Here is a 21,273-nt window from a genome sequence, read left to right on the forward strand (position 1 = left end):
GTTCTACCGGCACGTGACCCAGACTCAGCAGTGGTGCCGTGAGGACCCAGTTCTTCAGTGACTCTGGCAAACTCCTATGGGAGCAGAAAGCCATGGGTACAGTCTAATTTCTTCGGCCCAATGCACCACTCCAAAGACAGGTCCATCTCTGAGCTCCACACACCATCTGATGCCTCCAGTGTCCCCATGGCAAGGTCCAGTTGGAAACAAACACTCAGCACAATGAGACGAAGAGGGAAACCCAGTGAACTCTGCGTTAGGACATTTTTCAGGTAGATGTTATGAGGGCTTTTTTGCTTGTTTTTTGAAACATTAATTAAATTCACCAGTAAAAGTCTACTGGTTTACAAAGGATTTAATTTCATTCTTCCTTACTTGATTGTGCTATAGTTAGGATTTACCATCTCTCTTCTGTCCTCTAGTCTCTCTGAGATCAGGAACAGGCTTTATATTGAGCATCCAAGGCACAGGGTAACCTGCAGCACAGTGCTCTCCTGCTTTTAAGAACAGACACCAGCTCTTATTTTAAACTTTATACATTTCTTTGTACTGAGGGATTTTGTTCTGTTCCTCTGTAGCACTGTGTGACTATTTAAGTTTGAGACATCTGATACTTTTTATTCTACCACTGCTATTAATATTTACTAGTGAAAGACAGATAAAAACTGCTGTTAAAAACAAATGGCATTCATTTGTTAGCTACCAAATCTCCTAGCTGGTCACTCTTCTAGAGGAGTGATGTGCTCTATATTTCATTTCAGATTAATGATCATCATATCTTTGAGGGTTAAGAATTTTATAAACACATCAGGATGAAACCCAAGACGGCATCAGAGATGCTGGCTTTTTTATTTTATTTTTATTGTTTTGTTGATGGTGGCCTTCTCTCCACATTTATACTAATCAGCTATTTAAGTGCTCATGATTTAATAATAAACACATGACTGAGACATTGTAAAACTAATGAGGTTGTGTATTACTGATGTTGAGAGTAACTGCCACTGGGTTTTAACATTTCTTGGGAACTAACAGATACACAGCTATGGCCAAGGTTAGCTGGTGTAAGGGTCAAACTCTAGCCCACAGGGATCAAGAAGGGCTCCAGTGGGGCTCCAGGAACCTCTTGACAGCTAGTCTGTCTCTTATCACCACTTTTTTTTTTTTTTTTTTTTAATCTACAAACTCCAGAACTCTCCATTCTGAAAACATATTGCTTCATTGGTTACGTATCTTTTGACCATTGCATAGTTATTGGTGCCTTCCTGAAAGCAGAAAATTTTCCTAGCAAAGGAATCACTGAAGTCTACCAGGCTGGAAACTTTAGGGACTGGAGATCTCCTTTTAAGTGGTTCCAGTGCTGATCAGATCTGTGTACATGACTTAAACCTCTGCTTCTAGGGCCATGGACTGAAATTTTACATGGTTATGGGTAGTCTCTTACTCTTGGAGGTATTTGATTTAAGAAATTAAAAAAGAATAATTCTCAGAAGATGACTACCCATGTGCTTCTATAAATTAACCCATTTAAAGAGAAAAACCTAAAAATGAAGCCACCTAAACCCGAGCCTTTTGAAAATGTTACCCAAATCATCTGTGATCTGGAAGGCTCTTCCTGTTTGTATACAGACTCAAATGTTTTCCGAAGTAAATAAAGGGTGAAATGAGGATGGAGCAGGGATTTTTCCACATGAGGTTAGTTCTTCTTTGCAACAACCAGGGGAATGAAAAGTTCTCTGAGAAGGCCTATGACATTTCAGAGAAAGAGGCAGTTTCCCAGAAATTCTGCAAATATCCTGACCTTCACAGTGCTAGAATTTCTACATCACTCTACACACAATGGCCCAAAATTGTAACACAAACACTGGCCAGTCTCGGCAGCGCTCCACTCTGACCTACTCAGCCTTCGTCACAATTATTCTGGAGGATCAGTGCTCAGCATCTGCGTTATTCACACTGCACAGCAAGCCCCGTGTGTCTGCGCTGACCCTACATCCACCTATTCCTGCTAGTAGCACTTCTATATATCCCACAGCTTATAACAAACCCCAAGTGAACTGGGGGGGACTTGCCTGTTTCTTTAGGTACTCTGTCAGCACACAAATGGTTTAGCCTGCAGCCTCCCTGCAAGACTAATGCAAATGAAAATGGTCCCTAAATTCCAAACTCTAACCAACCATGTAACCAATTTTTTTAAAAAAGGAACATTATTTGGGGTACTGCTCAGCCTAGAATCTGATTAACCCCATGTTGTATACATAACCTTAGTGACAAAGCTATATTCTTCTGGCCCCTATGTAGTCATTTGCTCTAGTTTGGGAACAAAAGCACAAAACCTTAAACTGAGCAGGTGGCAGAAGATACAGCATAATGCATTTTTACAGACCTTCCATATGTCCTTTCCAATATGCAGTGAGATAAATTATCCTTTCACTTACATTCATGCAGTCCCACTCAAATCTCACAGTTTAGTACCATGGCAAAATTCATCTGTGAAAATCATGCTGTCCATGATGCATACATTTTTAAAAAATTAAATGAAAACAAAATCTCAAAGGCTTGTCCAGGTATCACATGTTTGTGCCAATTCTCACCCCTTATTTAACCATGTATGTCCTGAGTCACCTTGGCAAACTACCTACAGATTTAGATCCCTAATGGCTTCTTCCTTTATCTCAGTTTCTCCAGTCCTAAAATAATGGTAGTGATACATACATGACTTCTCAGTTGTGACATGAAACTTGGTTCATTCAACGCTCCTCAGTACCAGAAGAGACTTACAGATGAAGGGTGCCATAGGGAAATACAGACCAGCGTGTTTGGGTATTTCTGTGTGCAATATGGACTTTTAATATTATTCCAAAATGAACACATATGCAAGTTGTGTTTAAATTTCTGTATTTCCAATAACGTTCTCTCAGGAATGTCAAAATTAAAATCTCAGAAATAATTGCTCTGTAAGTGCATGCTAGTGGCTCGCTTTGCAGATGGAAAATAAAAAAAACTTATGTCTTCTTGTAAGCACAGGGTTGACACTGGCTTATTTCTTTCAAAAATACTTACAAAAGCCAGGATTTCTCTGTATATACGTGACCTTGATTCCTAGATGGCACATGGACTACTTGGAGATCATGTTACTAAGTTATTTGCAGTTAAAGGGGGAAAAAAAGGCTAAAATTAATGGGTCACTGGGTATTTTCTTCTGAGAACTTAAGTACTTAACAGTAAGAAAAAAACAGTTTACAGCCAGGTGGCTTGAGGGGATATTTTGTTGAACACTGATTAAAAATAATTTCTTCTAAATGAGACCTGACCACAAAATGGGACCATTAACGAGCCGGGACATTCTCACCAGAAAGGAAACTACGCTTGATCAACTCCTGCACCGCCCACAAACCCCAGGTCTCTTTCTCTCTCTCTCACACACTCTCTTTTATTATTTTTTTTTCCCCTTTTCTCCTCTCTCGTTTTCTTGTTCTTAATAGCAGGGTAAATAAGCAGCAAGTGATGCTGAAATGTTTTCGGCCAAAAACAGAGGCCAAACTCCTCTGAGAAAACATTTGGCCTCTGTGGTTTTGTAATATGTTCCAGAACACTGAGTTCACTGAAGAACATTGTGAAAAACTCCCATCGGCTGGAGTGATGCTGGGGAATGTTACTGTATCCCAACTTCCAATTGGTCCATTTCCTGCAGGCCTTGTTAAAAAAAAAAAAAAAAAAAAAAAAAAAAAAAAGAAAAAAATAGTGCTATGTGGGAGTTAAAACAAGTTCTCATGGGAAAAATGAATGGCAAGAAATTCTAGCTTTAAAAGAAACAGCTAATCTGCTAGTTTGATTGTTCTTCAAAACTTACAATGAACCAATAATCCTAATTAAAAACACTTGGCCTAGTTCTCTAAAGCATCATAGCTTTTTCTATGCTTCGTTTGTACACACCATAGACTATTAGTTTTTTTCTAGTGCTCACTAACAAAGTGCTGACTTTGTTGGGATGGCTGAGCTAATTTCGTGAACTCAGTGTGAAACCTTAGCTAAACAAAATTGTGGTAATTTTCCTTAATTTGTAAAAGTGATTGGAGTGCAAACAAAATTTTCCTCTTGGGTCAATCCTATAATTTTCAATTAACTAAAACTAATCGGCAGGCGTGTACTGAACCTGCATTTTGTTTAAAGGGCTGGAAGGCACTTCTGAAGGTCAGGATGCATTAATTGTTTTTATTTTAGTTTCATTTAGTCCTTTTTAAAAAGCCACATTTAAGTTCAGGCTGCCTCTAAAAGGAAAATGCAAATTGTGTGAGGTACAATTTCAGTCACAATAGCTTTTCTGTATCTACCGTAACTCCATAAAAGCTGCACAAGTAAGAGAATTGTCTATGGATTGGATCACCTTTGATTTTATCACTGTTTAGTATTTTGTAGCTTTCATTTATTGAATGAAAAATAATGTGTTTTAAACACTAACCTGAAAAAAGCATATATGGAAACACTCTCCCTACTGGGACACCTTATTTCCACATTCAGCCATCTGCTTCTGGGCAGACAGGCTAAACTGCCGCCCTCCTTTTTACTGGAAAAGCTAATTAATGATGATCTGAAAAGCAAAACCAAAATGGCTCCAAGCCGTTTTTACATTTAAATCGCAAAATGAAGTCTCCAACAATTTCTTCGCAAAGTTGAGGGGGGCAGGTTTCCTCCCTTTCTTCTGCTGCATGCATACTTGCCATTTCACCAGCCCCAGATGCAGTCACCCCAGTGGCTTGACAACAGCAGGACAGCACGACTTATTGCAAGAAAGTGAGATGGGAAAGGATTCATGGTCAGACTATCCAGAGCTCTGGCTGACACTTTTCATGCACTATACACTGGCAATTTGTACCACCTGGCAATTTGACCCTTTTCTTTTTCTTTTGTTCCAACACATAGAAGCCCTAAATAGCTTTTTTTGATATGGTGCGTTATTGGCCAATATATGAATTTCCTACACACTCTTGAACATAATGCTCACAATAAATACATAAGTGTCTGCCACTCAGCCAGCAAGACATGAACACTTGAAGACCCAGTTTAGAGAAACCTAGTGCATATTCTCAACTGGGGGAGAGGGTATTTGAAAAAGACAACAAAGCTTTATAAGGCACTTTTGTTCAACTTGCTCAGTGTAAGAAAAATCAAATGAGAGCTTTGCCACCCAGCCAGAGCACAGAAGTTTCTCCTCTGCCTTGAATCCCTGTGCGTACATTCACAGTTGGATGAATATATGTGTCCAGTGTAATTCAGAAAGCCTCATAGCCACAAGTATTTGTGCTATATCTTACTCTTAAAGTTTCAGGGGCAATCACGAATAGGGAAAGGAATTGCACTGTATTGTGATGAACCACAGTTGAGGCAAAGAGTTACAGAAGCAGTCCTGTCTGCTTATGTCGAATGACAAGCTCATAAAACGACAAGCACATCAAAACCTGGACCAAGCCATTAATTCTTGTAGCATTCATTATCTTCCAAGGAATCAATGACACACATTCTTTTAAAAAGTTAGGCTGTGACTTGATTTATTTCACAGGCCATTCTTATCACTAGTGAGAGTGGTTTAACATGGACAGCACGTGCAATGTCCTAGTGGGTTTTTTTGTTAATAATTCTTCAGGGTAAACCACTCAATTTACCATTCTCAGTGTGGGATTCCACCCCAAAACACACTGCAAGCCACTATGACTGGAGCATCATCTGGGGTGAAAGCTACTTGAGCCTCCCTGGAAGTCAGAGACAAGTATGTTATGCTGAGATGGGCTGGCAGACTGCTACTGTGAACGCTTGCAACACTTAGCGGGCAACATGGGATGGAGATATTTAGCAAGATGCTTCTTGGAAGGCAGGTTTGTGATTGCACTAGTATGTCTAGCTCTCTGTGCTTGCAGTCTTCCTCTGTTTGTTTAAGTACTGGAGTATCTATTTCTCTCCTTCCTCCCCCCCTCCTGGGTAAAGAGATGTCCCATTGCGAGGACAAATAAGCAAACAAAAATCCCACACTGGTATGTTTTCAAATACATCTCTATAGTCATCCCTTTTTGAAAACCAACCTTAAATTGGTACCTTCAATGACGTGCTCAGCAAAAATAATAAAATACAGTACAGCTTTTAATGACGGAAGCAGAAGCCTTAGCACGTGTGATATATTGCCTGTCCTATTTCTCCACGTTATATGTAGTACTAAAGCATCCTTACCTGTGTAAATGAATCTTCCAGGCGTTCCCTTGCAAAACTGCTTAGACTTGTAGGACAATGTGACTTCTACAACCCCTGGGATATGTCGGGGAGGCGTCTGTACGCGGATGGCATGAGGAGTAATCAGCTAGAGGAAAACATTGAGGAGGGAGAAGAAAGGGAAAAAAAGCACTGTTAGATGCTGAGCATTTCTTTAGTAACACTTTCCTCTCAGATCACAGTAAACAAGCTTTGAAACATGTAATTAACCTGTCAATGTTTGAATATAATCTTGATGTAACCCACACAAAAGCCAGTGACTACAATATTTACAAGCATTCTCCTTCTCAGCCGTAACAACATTATTTCTGTTTTCATACATGGCAGGCACTTGCTTCCTAGTACGAGCATTAACCCTGGTTTAATGCAATAACTTTAGCTTACAGCAGCAGGATGCCTATGTTTGCTCAGATGAACACTGGGGTCATGACAGTGTCATACAAATCTGATTGATAAATGACACGCAGTTACATGTGTGAACACGGCACAGCACAAGCCGGGGCTGAGATTCACTGCTTTTAAACGCACTGGTCTCCAGCTGACATCCCCACACTGTGAAAGCACCATGTGCTGCTGTTTTGATTTTCTATTCATTTCGTGGAGGTATCACTGATTATTGCAGAAATGCAAAGTTTGGCTTCTGAAGGATGGTGGATCTTTCCTTACCTATGATCAGAGCACTCAGAAGAGATATACCACACAGAACCATCTAACCGTCATTTCCAGTCTGCCTTCACTGCAATGACTGACACACATCTGAGAGGGCTTCTGCAGATGTGGATTTACACAGTAATAAGTAGACAAACTTAACTTTCTTGCTATTGGGGCTGGGGATCCTGATCTCTTACATAAAAGGTTGGGGTGGGTCAGCGCTGCAGTTTCCAGGCTCCAGACCATTTTTGCTCTTTCAGGATTCTGGACTGGATTTAAAACACAGTTCCTGAAACTAACATTAGAGACATCTAGGAGTTCACCAATTTATGGCAGGTTAACTCAAATCTCCGCTGCACTTAGAAACTACAACATTGTCCTCCCCATCGCTGAAATGTCCTCACTCACTATGCTCCCTCAGACAAGAATAGTAAAAAAAGAGGTACAGAGAAAAGGTGAGATGATTGTGTCCAACAACCAAGATACAGCTCTGGAATATAGATAATTCTTCTTTAACTGATTGTGGCACATTAACATGCTTCTAGAGAGGCAGAAAAGACCACAACCATAACCAGCCTTGACAGTGGGCAAAGCCACGGGCATCCTATGCAGACACTCAACTGCTCTATGCTGGTGGCTGAATTGTGTTCTGGATTAGGGAATACTTTTCAACAGCTTTTTTTTTTTTTTTTTTTTAATATAAAGCTAATTTTATTCTTATTTTTACTAGGAACCAAATATTTCAAAATTGTAGTAAGGTCCTACCAAAAATCAGACTTTCAACTGGTTCTTTGTTTAGGGCAGAGGACTAAAAAAGCACAGGAGAGTAATGTCTGTCTGAGAGCCATCTGTGTTACTGAGGGGAACTGCATACATAGTAGAAAGTTCTTCATATTTAAAATAAGAAAATTAATATTAAGTTGAAGATTAAAACTAAAACTACCATAATCAAATGCTCCAGAAGTTATTCAGATCCACAAAAGTCATGTCATATGTCATTTTAGAAATTATCATGTAGGAATTGATGCCTTCTTGTTTGTGAGCTCCAAAGAACATGGTTTCAGGCTCTGCTTTGAAATCACATGATTAGAAACTTACTTATTTTTAAAATAAACCTGCCTTTTTTCCTACTCACTTTATCAACTGGGTAAAAAAAATAAAATCAAAAAACAAAACAAAACCCAACAACAAACAAGCAAACCACCAAACCCCAAACTTCCAAGGATTGCTTTTACTTAAATCGAGTTGTCTTACCGTTGGGCTCACCAAATATTCCCTACATGCCCTCAATAGTCAGTGGAAGCAGAAAGCACTGCCAAATAGCAATTTATTTCCAGTGCTTTAGACACCCCCCGTGTAGGGATGAGCTGCTCTCTGGAAGCATCTACCTTTCTGCAGTGAACCAAGATGACAAGTTTAAACTAGATGCTTAACTGTAGGCAGCCAAACACAGCTGAGATAAATCCCATCCTCAAGTGGTTCTAGTTAACTGGGTGAACTGGCAAGATGAGAACAGTTTCATGACATATTTAGGGAGGAAATATTTGTAAAAACAGCCAAGGGTTTTAATAGTAAAGATTAACATGCTAGTCTTACTACATCAGCATGTGCCTTGCACCCCTCACCCCCATTCTGGCATGAGCCATACAGGCAGCTTCTGGTTGTATCTTTGAATTTCCCAGCATTTACTGGTCTGTCACCACTTTAATGTTCTTTAAACATAATTTGTGGCATTTTCCAATACTCATCTTCCCTGGTTCCCAAGAAATGTCTGACCTATTTATGGTCCATTGTTACAGAGAGCTGGGGAGAGTTAAGCAAGTTTCCTGGTTTGTTCTCCACAAACAGTTTGGTTTTCCTTTGTGCTCTGAAGTAAATAAGTTTAACTGTGTTTAAAACCACAAATATACAATAATGTCGCCCACACATTCCCAAAGGGTGAACATTATGTCTGAAGTCCTATGGTTTAGGATGCTCAGGATATATTTTACTCCTCTCTTCTCTAGAACTAAAGCTTGGGAGGTATACCAGGAGAATACACATGCCTTTTCCTTTTGCTTTTTTCTCCTTAGCATCTGCCACTGACCACTGTCAGGGACATAGTGCTGAGCTAGAGGGACCTTTGTTCTGGGTCAGCCTTCAGTTCCCATGCACACAGAAAGGAACTGGCTAGCTCAGTTACATACCAGTAGTCCCCTATATTGACATCCTAGCAATAAATTGTCTTTAAGGGACAAAAAATGTCCCCTTGCACTTCAGTATTTGCCCTCTGAATCCCACCTTTGGTCTTGAACTCTGATTCCCCAGTGCTCCCAGGGAACTGACCAGGACCAGCTCTTTGAATTGCCCCGACTCCATTGTACAATCTGAGAGACCCAATGGGTGCTGCATGGGTCTGGGCACTCAAGGCCCACCCATAGCAAAAGCAAATTTGCCCCTGACTTCAGTAACTGCAGGATCATGGGATGTTTTCCTGTCTACACTGTCAACCTGTGGCCTGACCTTGGGAACTCACTCCACTTTTTCCTAGAATTTTTTCTCCTCTCACCCTGACAGCCTATACCTTCTTCAAGGCCCAGTCTGTCTCATATTTGCATGCAAAGCATCTGGAAGAGGTGAGCTATTAGCATCAAGGGATACTAAAAGTAAAGACACCACTTCAGGAAGCCTCTGAGCCCCAAACAGCTGGGAGACTGGTGGTGTGTTCTGGGGAAGCATCACAACATGCTCACCCTGTTTTTACAGACTTCTGTCATTGCTGACCACCAAACGCCAGATCCTGAGCTAGATAAACCTCTATGTCTGACCCAGTATGGCCATTTGTATGTTCTAACCTCAGGTGGGAACTCTTGGTGCATTAACAGACATCATAACAACCGCAGCAATGACATGCCAAGAACTAAGAATTTGTAAATATCAGTTATGTACATTTCTGAACACATTTTTAAAATGTAAATCTTGAGCAAGGCATTAACCTGTGATTTGGACATGAACCACCAGCCAGAATCCCAGATCCAGCTTTCTCTTGCATTCCAGCATTTGGCAAATTGAGATCTAGAACTGGACATAAAACTAGTAACTGGACACTTTCTCCCAAGGGATTTTTAAGTGACTTGGTCTGATGCTAGGCAACTGCATTAGCTGTTTGATACAAACTCTTACATATCAGCTGGGACATGCTGTGGATTGCATTAAAACCTGAGTTAGAGATCTTCAGAATGAAGGGAGGTGCATGTCCTTCAAAACCCAAAACACATTTGGTTTGAGTATGTACAACAAGCCTCTTTCTGTGGTTTGCCAATATATTCTAGACATTCTTGTGTGATACAGCATCATTTCACACTCTTCAGAGTGCCAGGTTACTTTCTTTTTTTAAAAGTGACATTTTATAAGGAGATGTCATTAATCTGAGTCAGTAGTTTATTTTTGCATGCTTGAGCTCTGGTTTGTGGTTAGGGAAATGGTGACAATCAGTCATAAATTTAACTTGGACTCTGTGAGGAGGACCATTAGGACAGGAGTGAAGAAAAATCCCTCCAACTGAAGGTAATGACAGCTTGCAGTGAGAACAGCACCCTTAAGGTACCTATATTTTAAAAAACAACCAGTGACTTTGCATGCCTCAATTCTGGGCATCCAGATCCTGCCTAATAAGCCTTGGTTTTCAAAAAGAGGGTGCCTACTCATTTTTGTAAAGTGAGTCAGACCTCCAAAAAAGCACTCAAAAACAGACTTCCAAAATCAATAATAAACACAAAAAGCAAAAAAAAACTGTCACAGAATTTGATTCAGCAGCATTAAAAAAACAAAACAAAAACCCTAAACCAAACCAAAAAATCATGCTCTTTTTTTTTTTTTTTATGCTGTACAAAGGTAAAAAACCTGATGTTTCAGTGCTTCATCTTTTCTTAATATAAAAGAAAAAGAAGTTGTTTCCAGCTGACTCTGTACAGCTAGAGGAATGTTCTTGGCAGGAAAATGTTTGAAGAAATAGTTCATTTTAAGCAAATATTGTGGAATATTTATAAGAAACTAATTTTGTCTTCACAATCGTCTATTTGCCCTGAAACTCGACTCTCGGAGTTTCAGCCCCTCAATAAGAGAGAGAAACAGAGGATTTGTATCAGCAGTTCAGATTTGGACTATTTGCAACAATGCACAGACCCAGAATACTGGGTAAAAACCTGCAAATAACAACTCCGTCTGCTTGTGGACTGGACAGACAGGCAGAGTCTATCTGGCAAACAGACTATTTGCTGGGAGTTGTCTGTCCAGATTCAGCATGTGCACATGATATACCAGTGCTGTTTGTTTGTCGGTTATGAAAGTCCCTTGAAAAAAAGGCATTAGATGGCCCATTTTGCTGTATTCTAAAAATATCAAGGGCTTTTAAAGTAATTTTTATAAAGTAATATGGGAGTTAAGGATTAATTGAACCTACTGGCTTAGGGTATCTGCATTTCTGCACAAAATTAATGTGACAAATTAAGTTTTTATTTAGTTCTCCCTGGCTGAGAAAGGTTGTAATTATGTTAGAGTGTTTACAGCTAAAATATATGTTTAAATAATAAATATGTGTTTCAGAAACCATTTTAAACCTCCTTTTTTAACACAGTCAACTCCATTTCAAGCATATAAATATTTCAATTACAAAACTTGAATACATGTAAAATAAATTAAAAATATATTATTTACATTTCAAATTATTTATAACATATGCTGCTTGACAGCAACAAATTCACCCTTAAAATGAACAATCTTTTTTTTTTTTTTGGCTTTTAACTTTGCTTCTGAACTGTGGTAGGATTTATACTTTAAATATCCATGCATTTCAGGTACTTACATAGATTTTGCTATAATAAAATCTGAGTAATAGAGGACCTTTACGATAATTATCTTCACAGCACCTCTCCAAAGAAGGTGACTAATCTTATTACTAGGTTAGAGAAAGGGAATTGAACTTTAAGCAGATTATGTGATTTGCCCAAGGTTCCATGCAATGTCTGTGGCAAACTGATGCTTAATTTAAATATTAGACTTCATCCCCCAAACCACCTGCAATTATAACTGAAAGTGAAGCTAGAAAAATCCATGTGAAAATGCTCTGCAGGACTCAAATCTTTTCCTTTAGTTTCCACATATCTAGTTTTGTTCTGGATTTGCTGCAGCTCAGTTAAAATCATGTTTTCTTCTGATCCATGAAACAAGAGGATCAACTTGAAAATTCTTGAATTCAGTGACAAAATAACCTGGCCAGGTTTGCCTAAAACCAGGCCTGACTGGCAACTCAGGATGAACCTGCTCCAGGTTTGAAATGGTACTGGAATTCAGAAGATCGAGAGTCCAAGTCTACACTCTATTAAACTAAAACAAAAATGTTCTTTCTGGGTACTGAAAATGCGCTAGACAATTTTAGAAATGGGAAGGCAAATGAAAGAACTTCTTTTGTACTTCATAGGTGGCTAGTATGTGTAATTTAAGTTATTTATAAATCACCATTATTTAGGGATCAGTCAGCTCATGCATTTCTGCACTTGTTTATCATGTTTGTCTGCTGCTTTTAGAAATAATTTCCCTATAGGATTTTCCATTGCTCTCATAAGTTATGAAACTGAGAAGCAATTCTGTAAGGGAGAGACAGTGAAACGGTTTTCACTCCAAGTTAACTTGCAGCCTGTTACAGCATTCACAACAAGCAGACTGACTTTGGTCTGGACCCCTTTAGCATTATTAATTTTACGACAAGGCCTTGCAACCATCAGCAACAATGTTTTGACCAGCACTCACTCTCCTGAGATTAGAAATTGCCAATTAATGGCTTCCACTAATATATAGAATCAAGATTTATAATGAAAGATCCAATTCTGCACTACCAAAATCAGAGCACTTTCCTCCCAGCCTCTTCACCTTTCCCTATTAAATGTCTGTAGCCATAATGGCTTCAATCCTAACACACAAAATGCTTACACTGGACCCAGGGGGCACTTTCATGATCACATAAGGGCTTCAGAATAGGGCTCATTTAATATATCTCCTTCTCTGGAATGCCCTTTCATCCACACTTGTCCTCAAGTGGAAGGATGAGAGAGAGAAAGAGAACAGTGAAGCCCATGAAGGACATTAGAGAATACTCTTCATACGGAAAAAATGCTGCCATATGGAATCAGTAGGGGGAATGCGCTGGATGAATTAAGCTATAATGTTGATTTAATATTTATAGGATATAAGGCAAAGCATTAGAAGGTCCTTACGTCACTGGATAAGCATTGTGTAGCTATTTTGGAGATGCTGGTTTGTCTGTCAGCGTATTTATTTCAGTATTAAAATAATGAAACTAACAATTTCTTATAAACCCTCCAAAATGTTTTTGGAAAGCCATAAATGCAAAATGTAAACTTTTCCTTGGAGCTGTCTTCCTGTGTCAGTGAAGCCAGTGGGAACTCTGCCCTGACTTCTACAGCCCTGCGCACTGGAAGTGGCCAGAGGTGATGCTGCCTGGGTTTTAACTTTCCACGGGCTTTTCAGGAATATCAGACTCCATGTTTAATTATGTGTCAGGAGAAGAAAAGATTTAAGAAACTGTGAGGAACAGGAACAGCAAAAAATGGGTAAGAAATAAAAAGAAGGGTTACTGCCAAACTACAGAGGACGCCGCTAGGTATGATGAGTCTGTACTTTTCACTGAGGATACAATACTGTGTATTCAGTTGCTGTTACGAAAATGATACACCAAGCGCCTACACTTTAAGGATATGCTATTCAGAGGCGCTGAATTTCTGCAATCTCCACCTCATTGAGTTGCAGCTACAAGCAGCCAGTTTCCCTGGAAAGCAGGATCACCTAAACGTTTGTTTCCTGTGGGCCCTTAGCTATTGTAGTGCTAAATGCAGAATTATTCTCACAAGCATTTATCCTTTCCTTTTCTTTCAATAAAAGACACTGAGCTAAATTCTGGGTCAGTGAGAGGAGATGCAAATCCCCCGGCTATAATGGATTTCTGCCACAGGTAAATTTGACTAATTATTTTCATAAAACTGAATGAGGAAAGGATTCACATCTCAACATTTGTTGCTGATTTAGCATGTGGCATAGAAAAAGGACAGGCTAGCTATAAGCTAGACAAAGCTATTAGACATTACCGTTCAGACAACACCTACCTCACTCCAAACCAGCATGGTGCCGAATATGACCTGTAACCCATCAAAGAAATTGTCTCCTATGATGATGACAGTGGCACCTCCTGTAGTCCATCCTTCACTTGGACTGATGGCTTTGATACATGGTGTAGCTGCTTTTCAACACACATGAAAAAGAGAAGTATTCTGCTGTTAGAACCAGATTTTAATGATAGAAGACTTGAGAAAAATAAAATAAAAGGAGCTTTCATTTTCCCCCCTTACTAACACAAAGATTCCGGCAATCACGTTCTTTCTAGTACATGTGCATGACCTCAAACTATATCTTTGGAAGCATTTTTCTCAATTAATTTCTGTTTGGTTTTGTTATCTGCACTGAAAAAATTAACTTTCTGTTAAGCCTACATTAACAAAAAAGTCACAGCATGATGGGCAGAGACCAATTGGAAATCATGACAAATCCCTATCTTTATTCTATATGAAATGCACAATACCTGAGTTAATAAAACAATCTCCAGCGAGCTTGCTTTATTATCCATCGTAACCTAAATTCATCAAGGAAACTCCCATAAATATTACGGAAAATACTGGCTAAATAAAAAGGGTGTAACTCTCAGCATTTCTTTATTCTGCAATCAGATCCAGGTTGTTCTAGTATTAACCACCCTGCCCTGCTTAATGCATTGGCTGCCACAAAAAATACAGAACGAAAACCCACAACCCCATCATCTACTTACTCCAGTTACGTTGCATTTACTGGATAATTAATTAAGAAGCATGCGCAATGTGTTCTGCCATACTCATAGAGTCTTTCACTAGTGCTTTCACTAGCCGCTTCCTTGGCATCGTATGTACTAAGGGCTTCCTGAGGGGATGTTGAAAACTCAAGCACTGCTCAAAGTAGTAAGCTCAGATCTTGATGTAAGATCTTCTGGTTTAAGACTACCTAAGCAGAAGCATGCACAACTTTATATATATTGGTGGGATAGGGCAATATAAATAGCCACATACTGATTCTCCTCCTCTACAGTACTGGAGTATATCAGAATTTAACTGCGGCGAAGCAACAGGAATAACATTACTGTAATAATAACCTGAATAAGACACAGAGCCCTGAGTAGGTCTCTGTGGAGTCTCAGGAACATCATACAGGCTGATAAAAAGAAGCATCTCAATCCTAAATGCGACCAACTTCTTGCTAATACAGCATAAGCGTAAATATGACACCACACCATTAGGTAACATTTTAAGTAAAGTGGGTATCGCAACAATTTCATTAGCCACAAAAACCAGATTCCTTAAGGAGCAGCAAAACTCCACCAGTCAACCTCGATGTTGAAAAGAAGGATTCTTTCCTTTAGATATGAGCTCAGACCTCAGCAGAGAGAAAACACTGGCTCCACTGAAAACTCATGAAGGGCTGCCATTGCCCACACTGATTCTGCAACGTCAATCAGCAGGACTTTGTCATGCATTTGGCTGTGAATTGCTACTTGGTTGAAAGGCTGGCTGATCTGTTAATTTGGTTTGTAACTGAGTATTTGAAGATATACTCAAGGGAGAACACTCAGGCACTTCATCAGGCAAGGACTTACTAGGAAGACAGGGGTGTGAGAGCCATGCACCATCCACAACACCCTTGCACCCATGAATTACTTAACATGGCTGTGTAGTGGCAGAGCCCCTGCCGTACACTCTCCTAATTATAAAGACAGAAAATTAATTCATTTACAGAAGCCTACTTCAAAATGCTCCAGACATAGAGCACTAAAGAGACCCTGTGTGTCTTTATGATTATGTAGCGAAGTTCTGGTCAGTTGGAGCTAACTGCAAGTCAGTGAGGCTAGTGAGGAGCTCCTTCCCCTCAGCCCCTGGGCAGGGCGGGCGGGCGTGGAGCTGGGAAGCAGGAGGGGAGCTGGAAAAGGAGCTGTTGAGTCACCCCTAGCAGTGAGTGTTTCTGTGGGCATTGCTACAGACTCACACCACCGGTGATGGAATGCATGCCTCGGGAGCAAACAGACCCCGTCCCTACCTACAAAAGGTTGTAAGTGTCAGGCACAAACTTTTCCACTACTTAAGCTGATGGGGATGCCAGCTCCAGTGAAAAACACAAACACAGGCAGAAAAAAATCATTACCCTACTTCAAACTTGGCAGAGCACAGCCATTAACTTTTACATGAGCTAACAAAAGAAACATCCTAACATTACCATCACGAAAATGTAGCGCACACACAGAAGTAACTTCAGTATGTTTAATTTGGATTCAAGTTACTTGCATAAAACTGTGCATAAAAACCATTGCAAAGTCCAAAACCAAATGCTTGCCTTTCAGCTGAGCTCACAGCAATAGATTTACAGTAAAAGCAGCTTTTCAAAATGCTATCTAGCCCTATCACGAAATCAAATTTTTTCATAAATAAAAATTAAAATCACTTCTAAATTACACCCTTTCCAGTATTTCCAGTTGATTGTGGACACACGCCCCCCACAATAAAACCTGAAGATAATCAGTTTCCCATGTGTCAGAGAATGAGCTACTTTTCTTAAAGACTACAAGCAACATTTTTTATTCCTAAATACCAATGAATAAAAACTGAGACCATAAGCCATTAACAGAAAACATATGCAGGCTTCAAAATTATAGATTCAATTCATCTTTAAAATGAATGCAAGATACTGTTCTGTAGTTACAGGTCCCCGCTAAAGGTCTGTCAATTTATCTCGCAATGTTCTTTGTGGAACCTACATTGCACTCAGAAGTGCAAGGTGCTGCACTGTCTGTGCTGCCTCATGTATTCGATTCTGATACTTTATACATGTATGTGCTTAATGTCAAACACATGCCAAGTGCCATGGCAGCCAGGGGGACTTCGAGCAGATACTCAGGTCCTTGTGCTGCGCTGGCGCTGTGGGTTGTTCACTGGGACATTCTTGCCTGAAACGTCAATGTGACCATTCCCACGTGTAATTTTATTTAAATATGGAGCAATTGTTCTGAATCAGTGCCTCACCAAAACTGCCAGCAATAGCCCAGGACGTCTTGTCTGAGGAGAAGTCAGGACTCGGTGGTTTAATGAGCAGGGCAGGTTGTACCCTTTGTGGGCACTACCTGAAAAGCAGCAAGAAAGTTGTGCATTCCCAAAGGATTTCAGGGCATTATTTTCCCTTGGGACTAGTCACAAAAGCCAGTGGGACTTCTCTACTTTGCCCACGCAGTTTCTCTTATCTTAAAATGCAAGTGTCTGTGAAAGACTGGAATGGCTGCACAAAGGTGCTGCCCCACAAGGGAAGCTGCACTGAAGGGCTGCACCCCGAGGAAGCCTGAGGAGACGTGCTGAAGGAGGCATCCAGGCTGCTACCTGTTTTTGAAGGCACAGAACATGTTTATACAATGACATATTTGCAACAGCCAGTGTCATTTGGGACACTGGTCTTACTAAAACTTTGTACTTCCCAGGCTCTTTCCTTGGAGCACCAGGAAGGAGGATGGAAGAACCGAGTCCCATCTGCCAGCATCCCCACAGGTAACGTTGGGAGGGGGGCAAGGCAATGACCTCAGCTCTGTTTATGCCCCTGGTACAAATGTCTGGCCAGCTCAGGCCCTCAGCTCTTCATACTTCTTCTGTTAATCATCTGGCAACTTTCAAAGCACTGTCTGGAAGGTGTTTACTTCTGTGCAACCCTAGAAAAACAGAACTAGGCAGAACAATCTTTTCATTGGAGACCTTGATTTTTCTACATTTTGTTTTGGTCACAAGAGAAACCAAAATACAGAACATTTTTTTTTTCAGAATGCAAAGTTCCAGAATCTCTATCTGGAATTAACTATAACACTTTTTAATATTTCCAAGAAAACCAAAATATTTTCTTTCAAAATATTATCACTTCACATGACCTTCTGTAACACCAAAGCATCATTTCTAAAATGATGTTTTTAAAGCAAATAAAAAAAAGTTACATAAAATTATGTTTTTCTGTAGAAAAAGAGATTTTAGTTGAAGTCTGAAACTTCACTGATGAAAAAAAAAATGCAGTGAAGGACTTTAGACCAGTTCTAATAAAGGCAGTGGAGTGTACATGATTGATAACATGAATGGACTTTAAGCCCAGGGAAATAATAAAAAAGAATAATTACACATTCTTACACATATAAACATGTTCTTTAAATGAACAGCTGGCAGCCAACTACAACCAGAACCAAAAGAGTTTGGTAGCCTAACTGTCAGATAAGATTTTAAGACTCTTTGGCGTTAGTAAATGACATTCACTGCATGTTTTCAGAACAGTCATTGGACTGAGGAAAAACTAAGTATTACCCCTCCAACTGCAGGTACGGACCTTGCAGCTCCTTGCTGAAGGTGATGTGGCCACATCCTCCACCTGCCGAAATGGCCTAACGGTTATGAGTCTTAATGAGCTGCTCTCCTTCTTTGCATAATATCAAGGCAAATCAGTGTTAACATCTGACATGTTTCATTGTGCTGCTCCTGCAGTTGAGTTAACAGATATAGATGTTAGAGGGAGGCACTGCAATCCCAAACTTATTGAAGCCAATGGGAATTTTGCCAACTGACTTCAAAGGTAAGGTCTGTATCGATACATTTTAAGGATTTATGAGTGAAAACCCTAATGATTTTCAAGGGAAACAATGTTCTTTTGAAATCTTCATCTTTTCTCAGAATATACATTGTTAAAATCTTACCACCTTTCATACAAAGGATGGTAGGTACCAACTTCAGCACATGGGTAGCAAAAAGGAAAAGTTTTCCGTTGTGTGCTCTGTGTGTCAGTGTGATCCTGTGTTGCCATACTCCCCTAGCTACTGATATACAGGGGATTTTTCTTCCTTCAATCTGTGACAATAAAATGATTACCCCGCCACAGTTTAGCATAATGGTTCAGAAATGCTCGTGGCATATTGCAGAGTTAAAGTGGAAATTATTAGGTAGCTCTTCTTTGTTATAATAATGATCACTCCACAAATAAAAGCTCTTCTCCCAAAGGTACTGCAAGGCACAAAATGCTAATTCTGAAGATTATGTGTGCGCTTTTATTAAATATTACTATGCCCTGTCTGTTTGAGGGCTTCACTGCTCTGATTGTTTTATGAGTGCCATGTTAATGTCAGCCCCATCTTGCTAGCAGCAGGCACACATTTTAGCTTTTGTATGAGAGTTGATCAAAGGCCGCGTGCTGAGGGAATTGCTGAGAAAACATGGACAAGCGATAAAAATCTAACAGATTAATTGGTTTAAATTTCATTTCAGGGCGTTGAACTTTGGCTCAGGACACTAGTACTACACTACCAGTCAGGGCCTAATTACCACATTTCCAATTTGCCTCTGAACGATGTTTGGAAGGGAGAATAATAATGGCTACTAATAATACTAATAACAATAATAATAATAATAATAATAATAATAACAAAACAACTGCAATCATGTCTCCTCATGGCTTTTTGTACGTGTCTAACAACTAACTTTGTGTGCAGGCAATTGCACCAAGAAATCCCTCTGCCCCACATCCCCATCCGTCAGCCTCCTGAGCATCTAATCTGCCTCAAATAGCACCTGAAGTCAGAAGAAATAGCAGATGCCCTTAGGAACGTGGAACATCTGAGTTTACAGAATCAATGAGCTACCAATTCAGGACCCTCACAAACACACACTGGACATCTCATATTCTTAATTAGGAACCTGCATTTATAAACAGAGACAACATTTTATCCTCCAACACAAATGATCTATTCCATTGATATAAAACAGGCCAGGGAGAAAAAACGTATTTTCCACAAAGTTTATGGGTGGCCTTGGAATAAGGGTTAATTGAGCTTAGAGGTACACGTTCATGAGGTGAATTAGTGGGATGCACAGCTATCAGCAGGGCTCTGGGACTGCTTTTATTTAGCTTCTGAAATGTATTTGCTCTATGATTAATATCCAGTTTGTGCTGGTGACTGTAAGAATGACCTCGCCTGCAGTTTTTATCATGAAGCATGGTTTCATCCCCCATTATTCCATAGATGAGGCTCTGACAACAGTTGCTGCATCACAACAGGAGTTTAAATGATGGGGTATGATTTTATTTTTCTTCTCTTTAAGAGTATTGTGACATGCAAGGAGAGTTGCATAAAGGCAGTTAAAACTGGGACTTCGGAGGAACAGAGAATTTATGTCTCACCTTTGAGGAAGTACTGAAAATATCTGGAGTTTAATTTAATTTTCCTTTATTTTCTTGGGTAAAACCTTATTCCAGGCTAAATATATAAACGAGCCACAGATTAATCCACAGTTTATGAGTATGATCCTGCAACCTGTTAAATGCTTTCAGCAAACTACTGTTTCTCAGAATATCAAGACAAATCAGTTTTAAGCACTCAAAACCATGGCTTATTGAAGTTGTGATTCAACAAACCACTTCAGTAAGTGCTTAAAAACCCAGCTGAAGAAGTTGCAGAATATGGAACTAGATTTTTCAAGACAGTTGGGCAGTGCTCAGTGCAAAGCTGCCAAGAGCTATGTAATGTATACGAAACTGGGGGTTCTGATTTCAAAACCAATTTAGGTTACATGTAGACCACCCTGTCAGTGCAGAGCTCATCCAACCTGACAGAAACTAGCAGCAGCTGAGCTGACACACTAATGCCACTCTGCTGATTTCAGGAACTGTGCTGCTATGTCTACACAGAGTTGGAAGGAGCCAAATGTAGCAGCAACTCAGTGCTAACTTCTACAGCATTTTTATATCATCTGATGTACATCTTCCCTCAGGTACTTCACAGCCAGTGAAATCACGTAGGGTTTGTGACTGAGCAAGGCAGTGCCCAGGAATGGTCTAAGACTAAATCCCTTTCCCACAGCAATGTGGAACCAAAGGTGTGCAGCACTGTTGGGATGCTCAAGGCCTTTTTGACCAATATTTTTAGTTTGGCAAGGCGAGAAAAACATTACTTCTTCCCTTCCTGAATTATAGATTTACATAGGTGTTATACAGGGGGGAAGGGTTATTGTATTCATCACTCTTTCTTGTGGATTTTCCACATTAAGCACTCTAATGGATCAATTTTATCATGGGGGGAATGGGGTTTTTTCCAAACAAAATTAAATTTTTTCCAAAATTTGCCAGTTTGAAAGAATGAACTAAGGTTGGGGTTTTTTTTGGGGGGGGGGTTGAGGAGAAAAGTGTTTTTTTGGGGGGAATGTGGGGCTTTGGGGGGAAAAAGGGGCT

The 21,273-nt window shown here is 39.8% G+C and overlaps 1 protein-coding gene across 5 annotated transcripts in view; it reads right to left on the reverse strand.

Annotated features, from left to right (window-relative positions):
- EBF1 (EBF transcription factor 1) overlaps window positions 1-21,273 on the reverse strand; it is a 270,249-nt gene that overhangs the window by 58,031 nt on the left and 190,945 nt on the right. For 3 of the 5 annotated variants that reach the window (XM_026858391.1, XM_026858393.1, XM_026858389.1), the window contains exons 5-6: window positions 14,067-14,200; window positions 6,220-6,346 (exon numbers count right to left, since the gene is read on the reverse strand). In XM_026858391.1, coding sequence (XP_026714192.1) covers window positions 6,220-6,346; window positions 14,067-14,200 — 261 coding nt within the window. The remainder of the gene's footprint in view (window positions 1-6,219; window positions 6,347-14,066; window positions 14,201-21,273) is intronic. The other 2 variants (XM_026858392.1, XM_026858390.1) reach the window with 1 other exon arrangement.

This window comes from Athene cunicularia (genome assembly GCF_003259725.1).
Source record: "Athene cunicularia isolate RWA chromosome 13 unlocalized genomic scaffold, athCun1 chr13_part1, whole genome shotgun sequence".
In the NCBI taxonomy this organism is placed as follows: domain Eukaryota; kingdom Metazoa; phylum Chordata; class Aves; order Strigiformes; family Strigidae; genus Athene; species Athene cunicularia.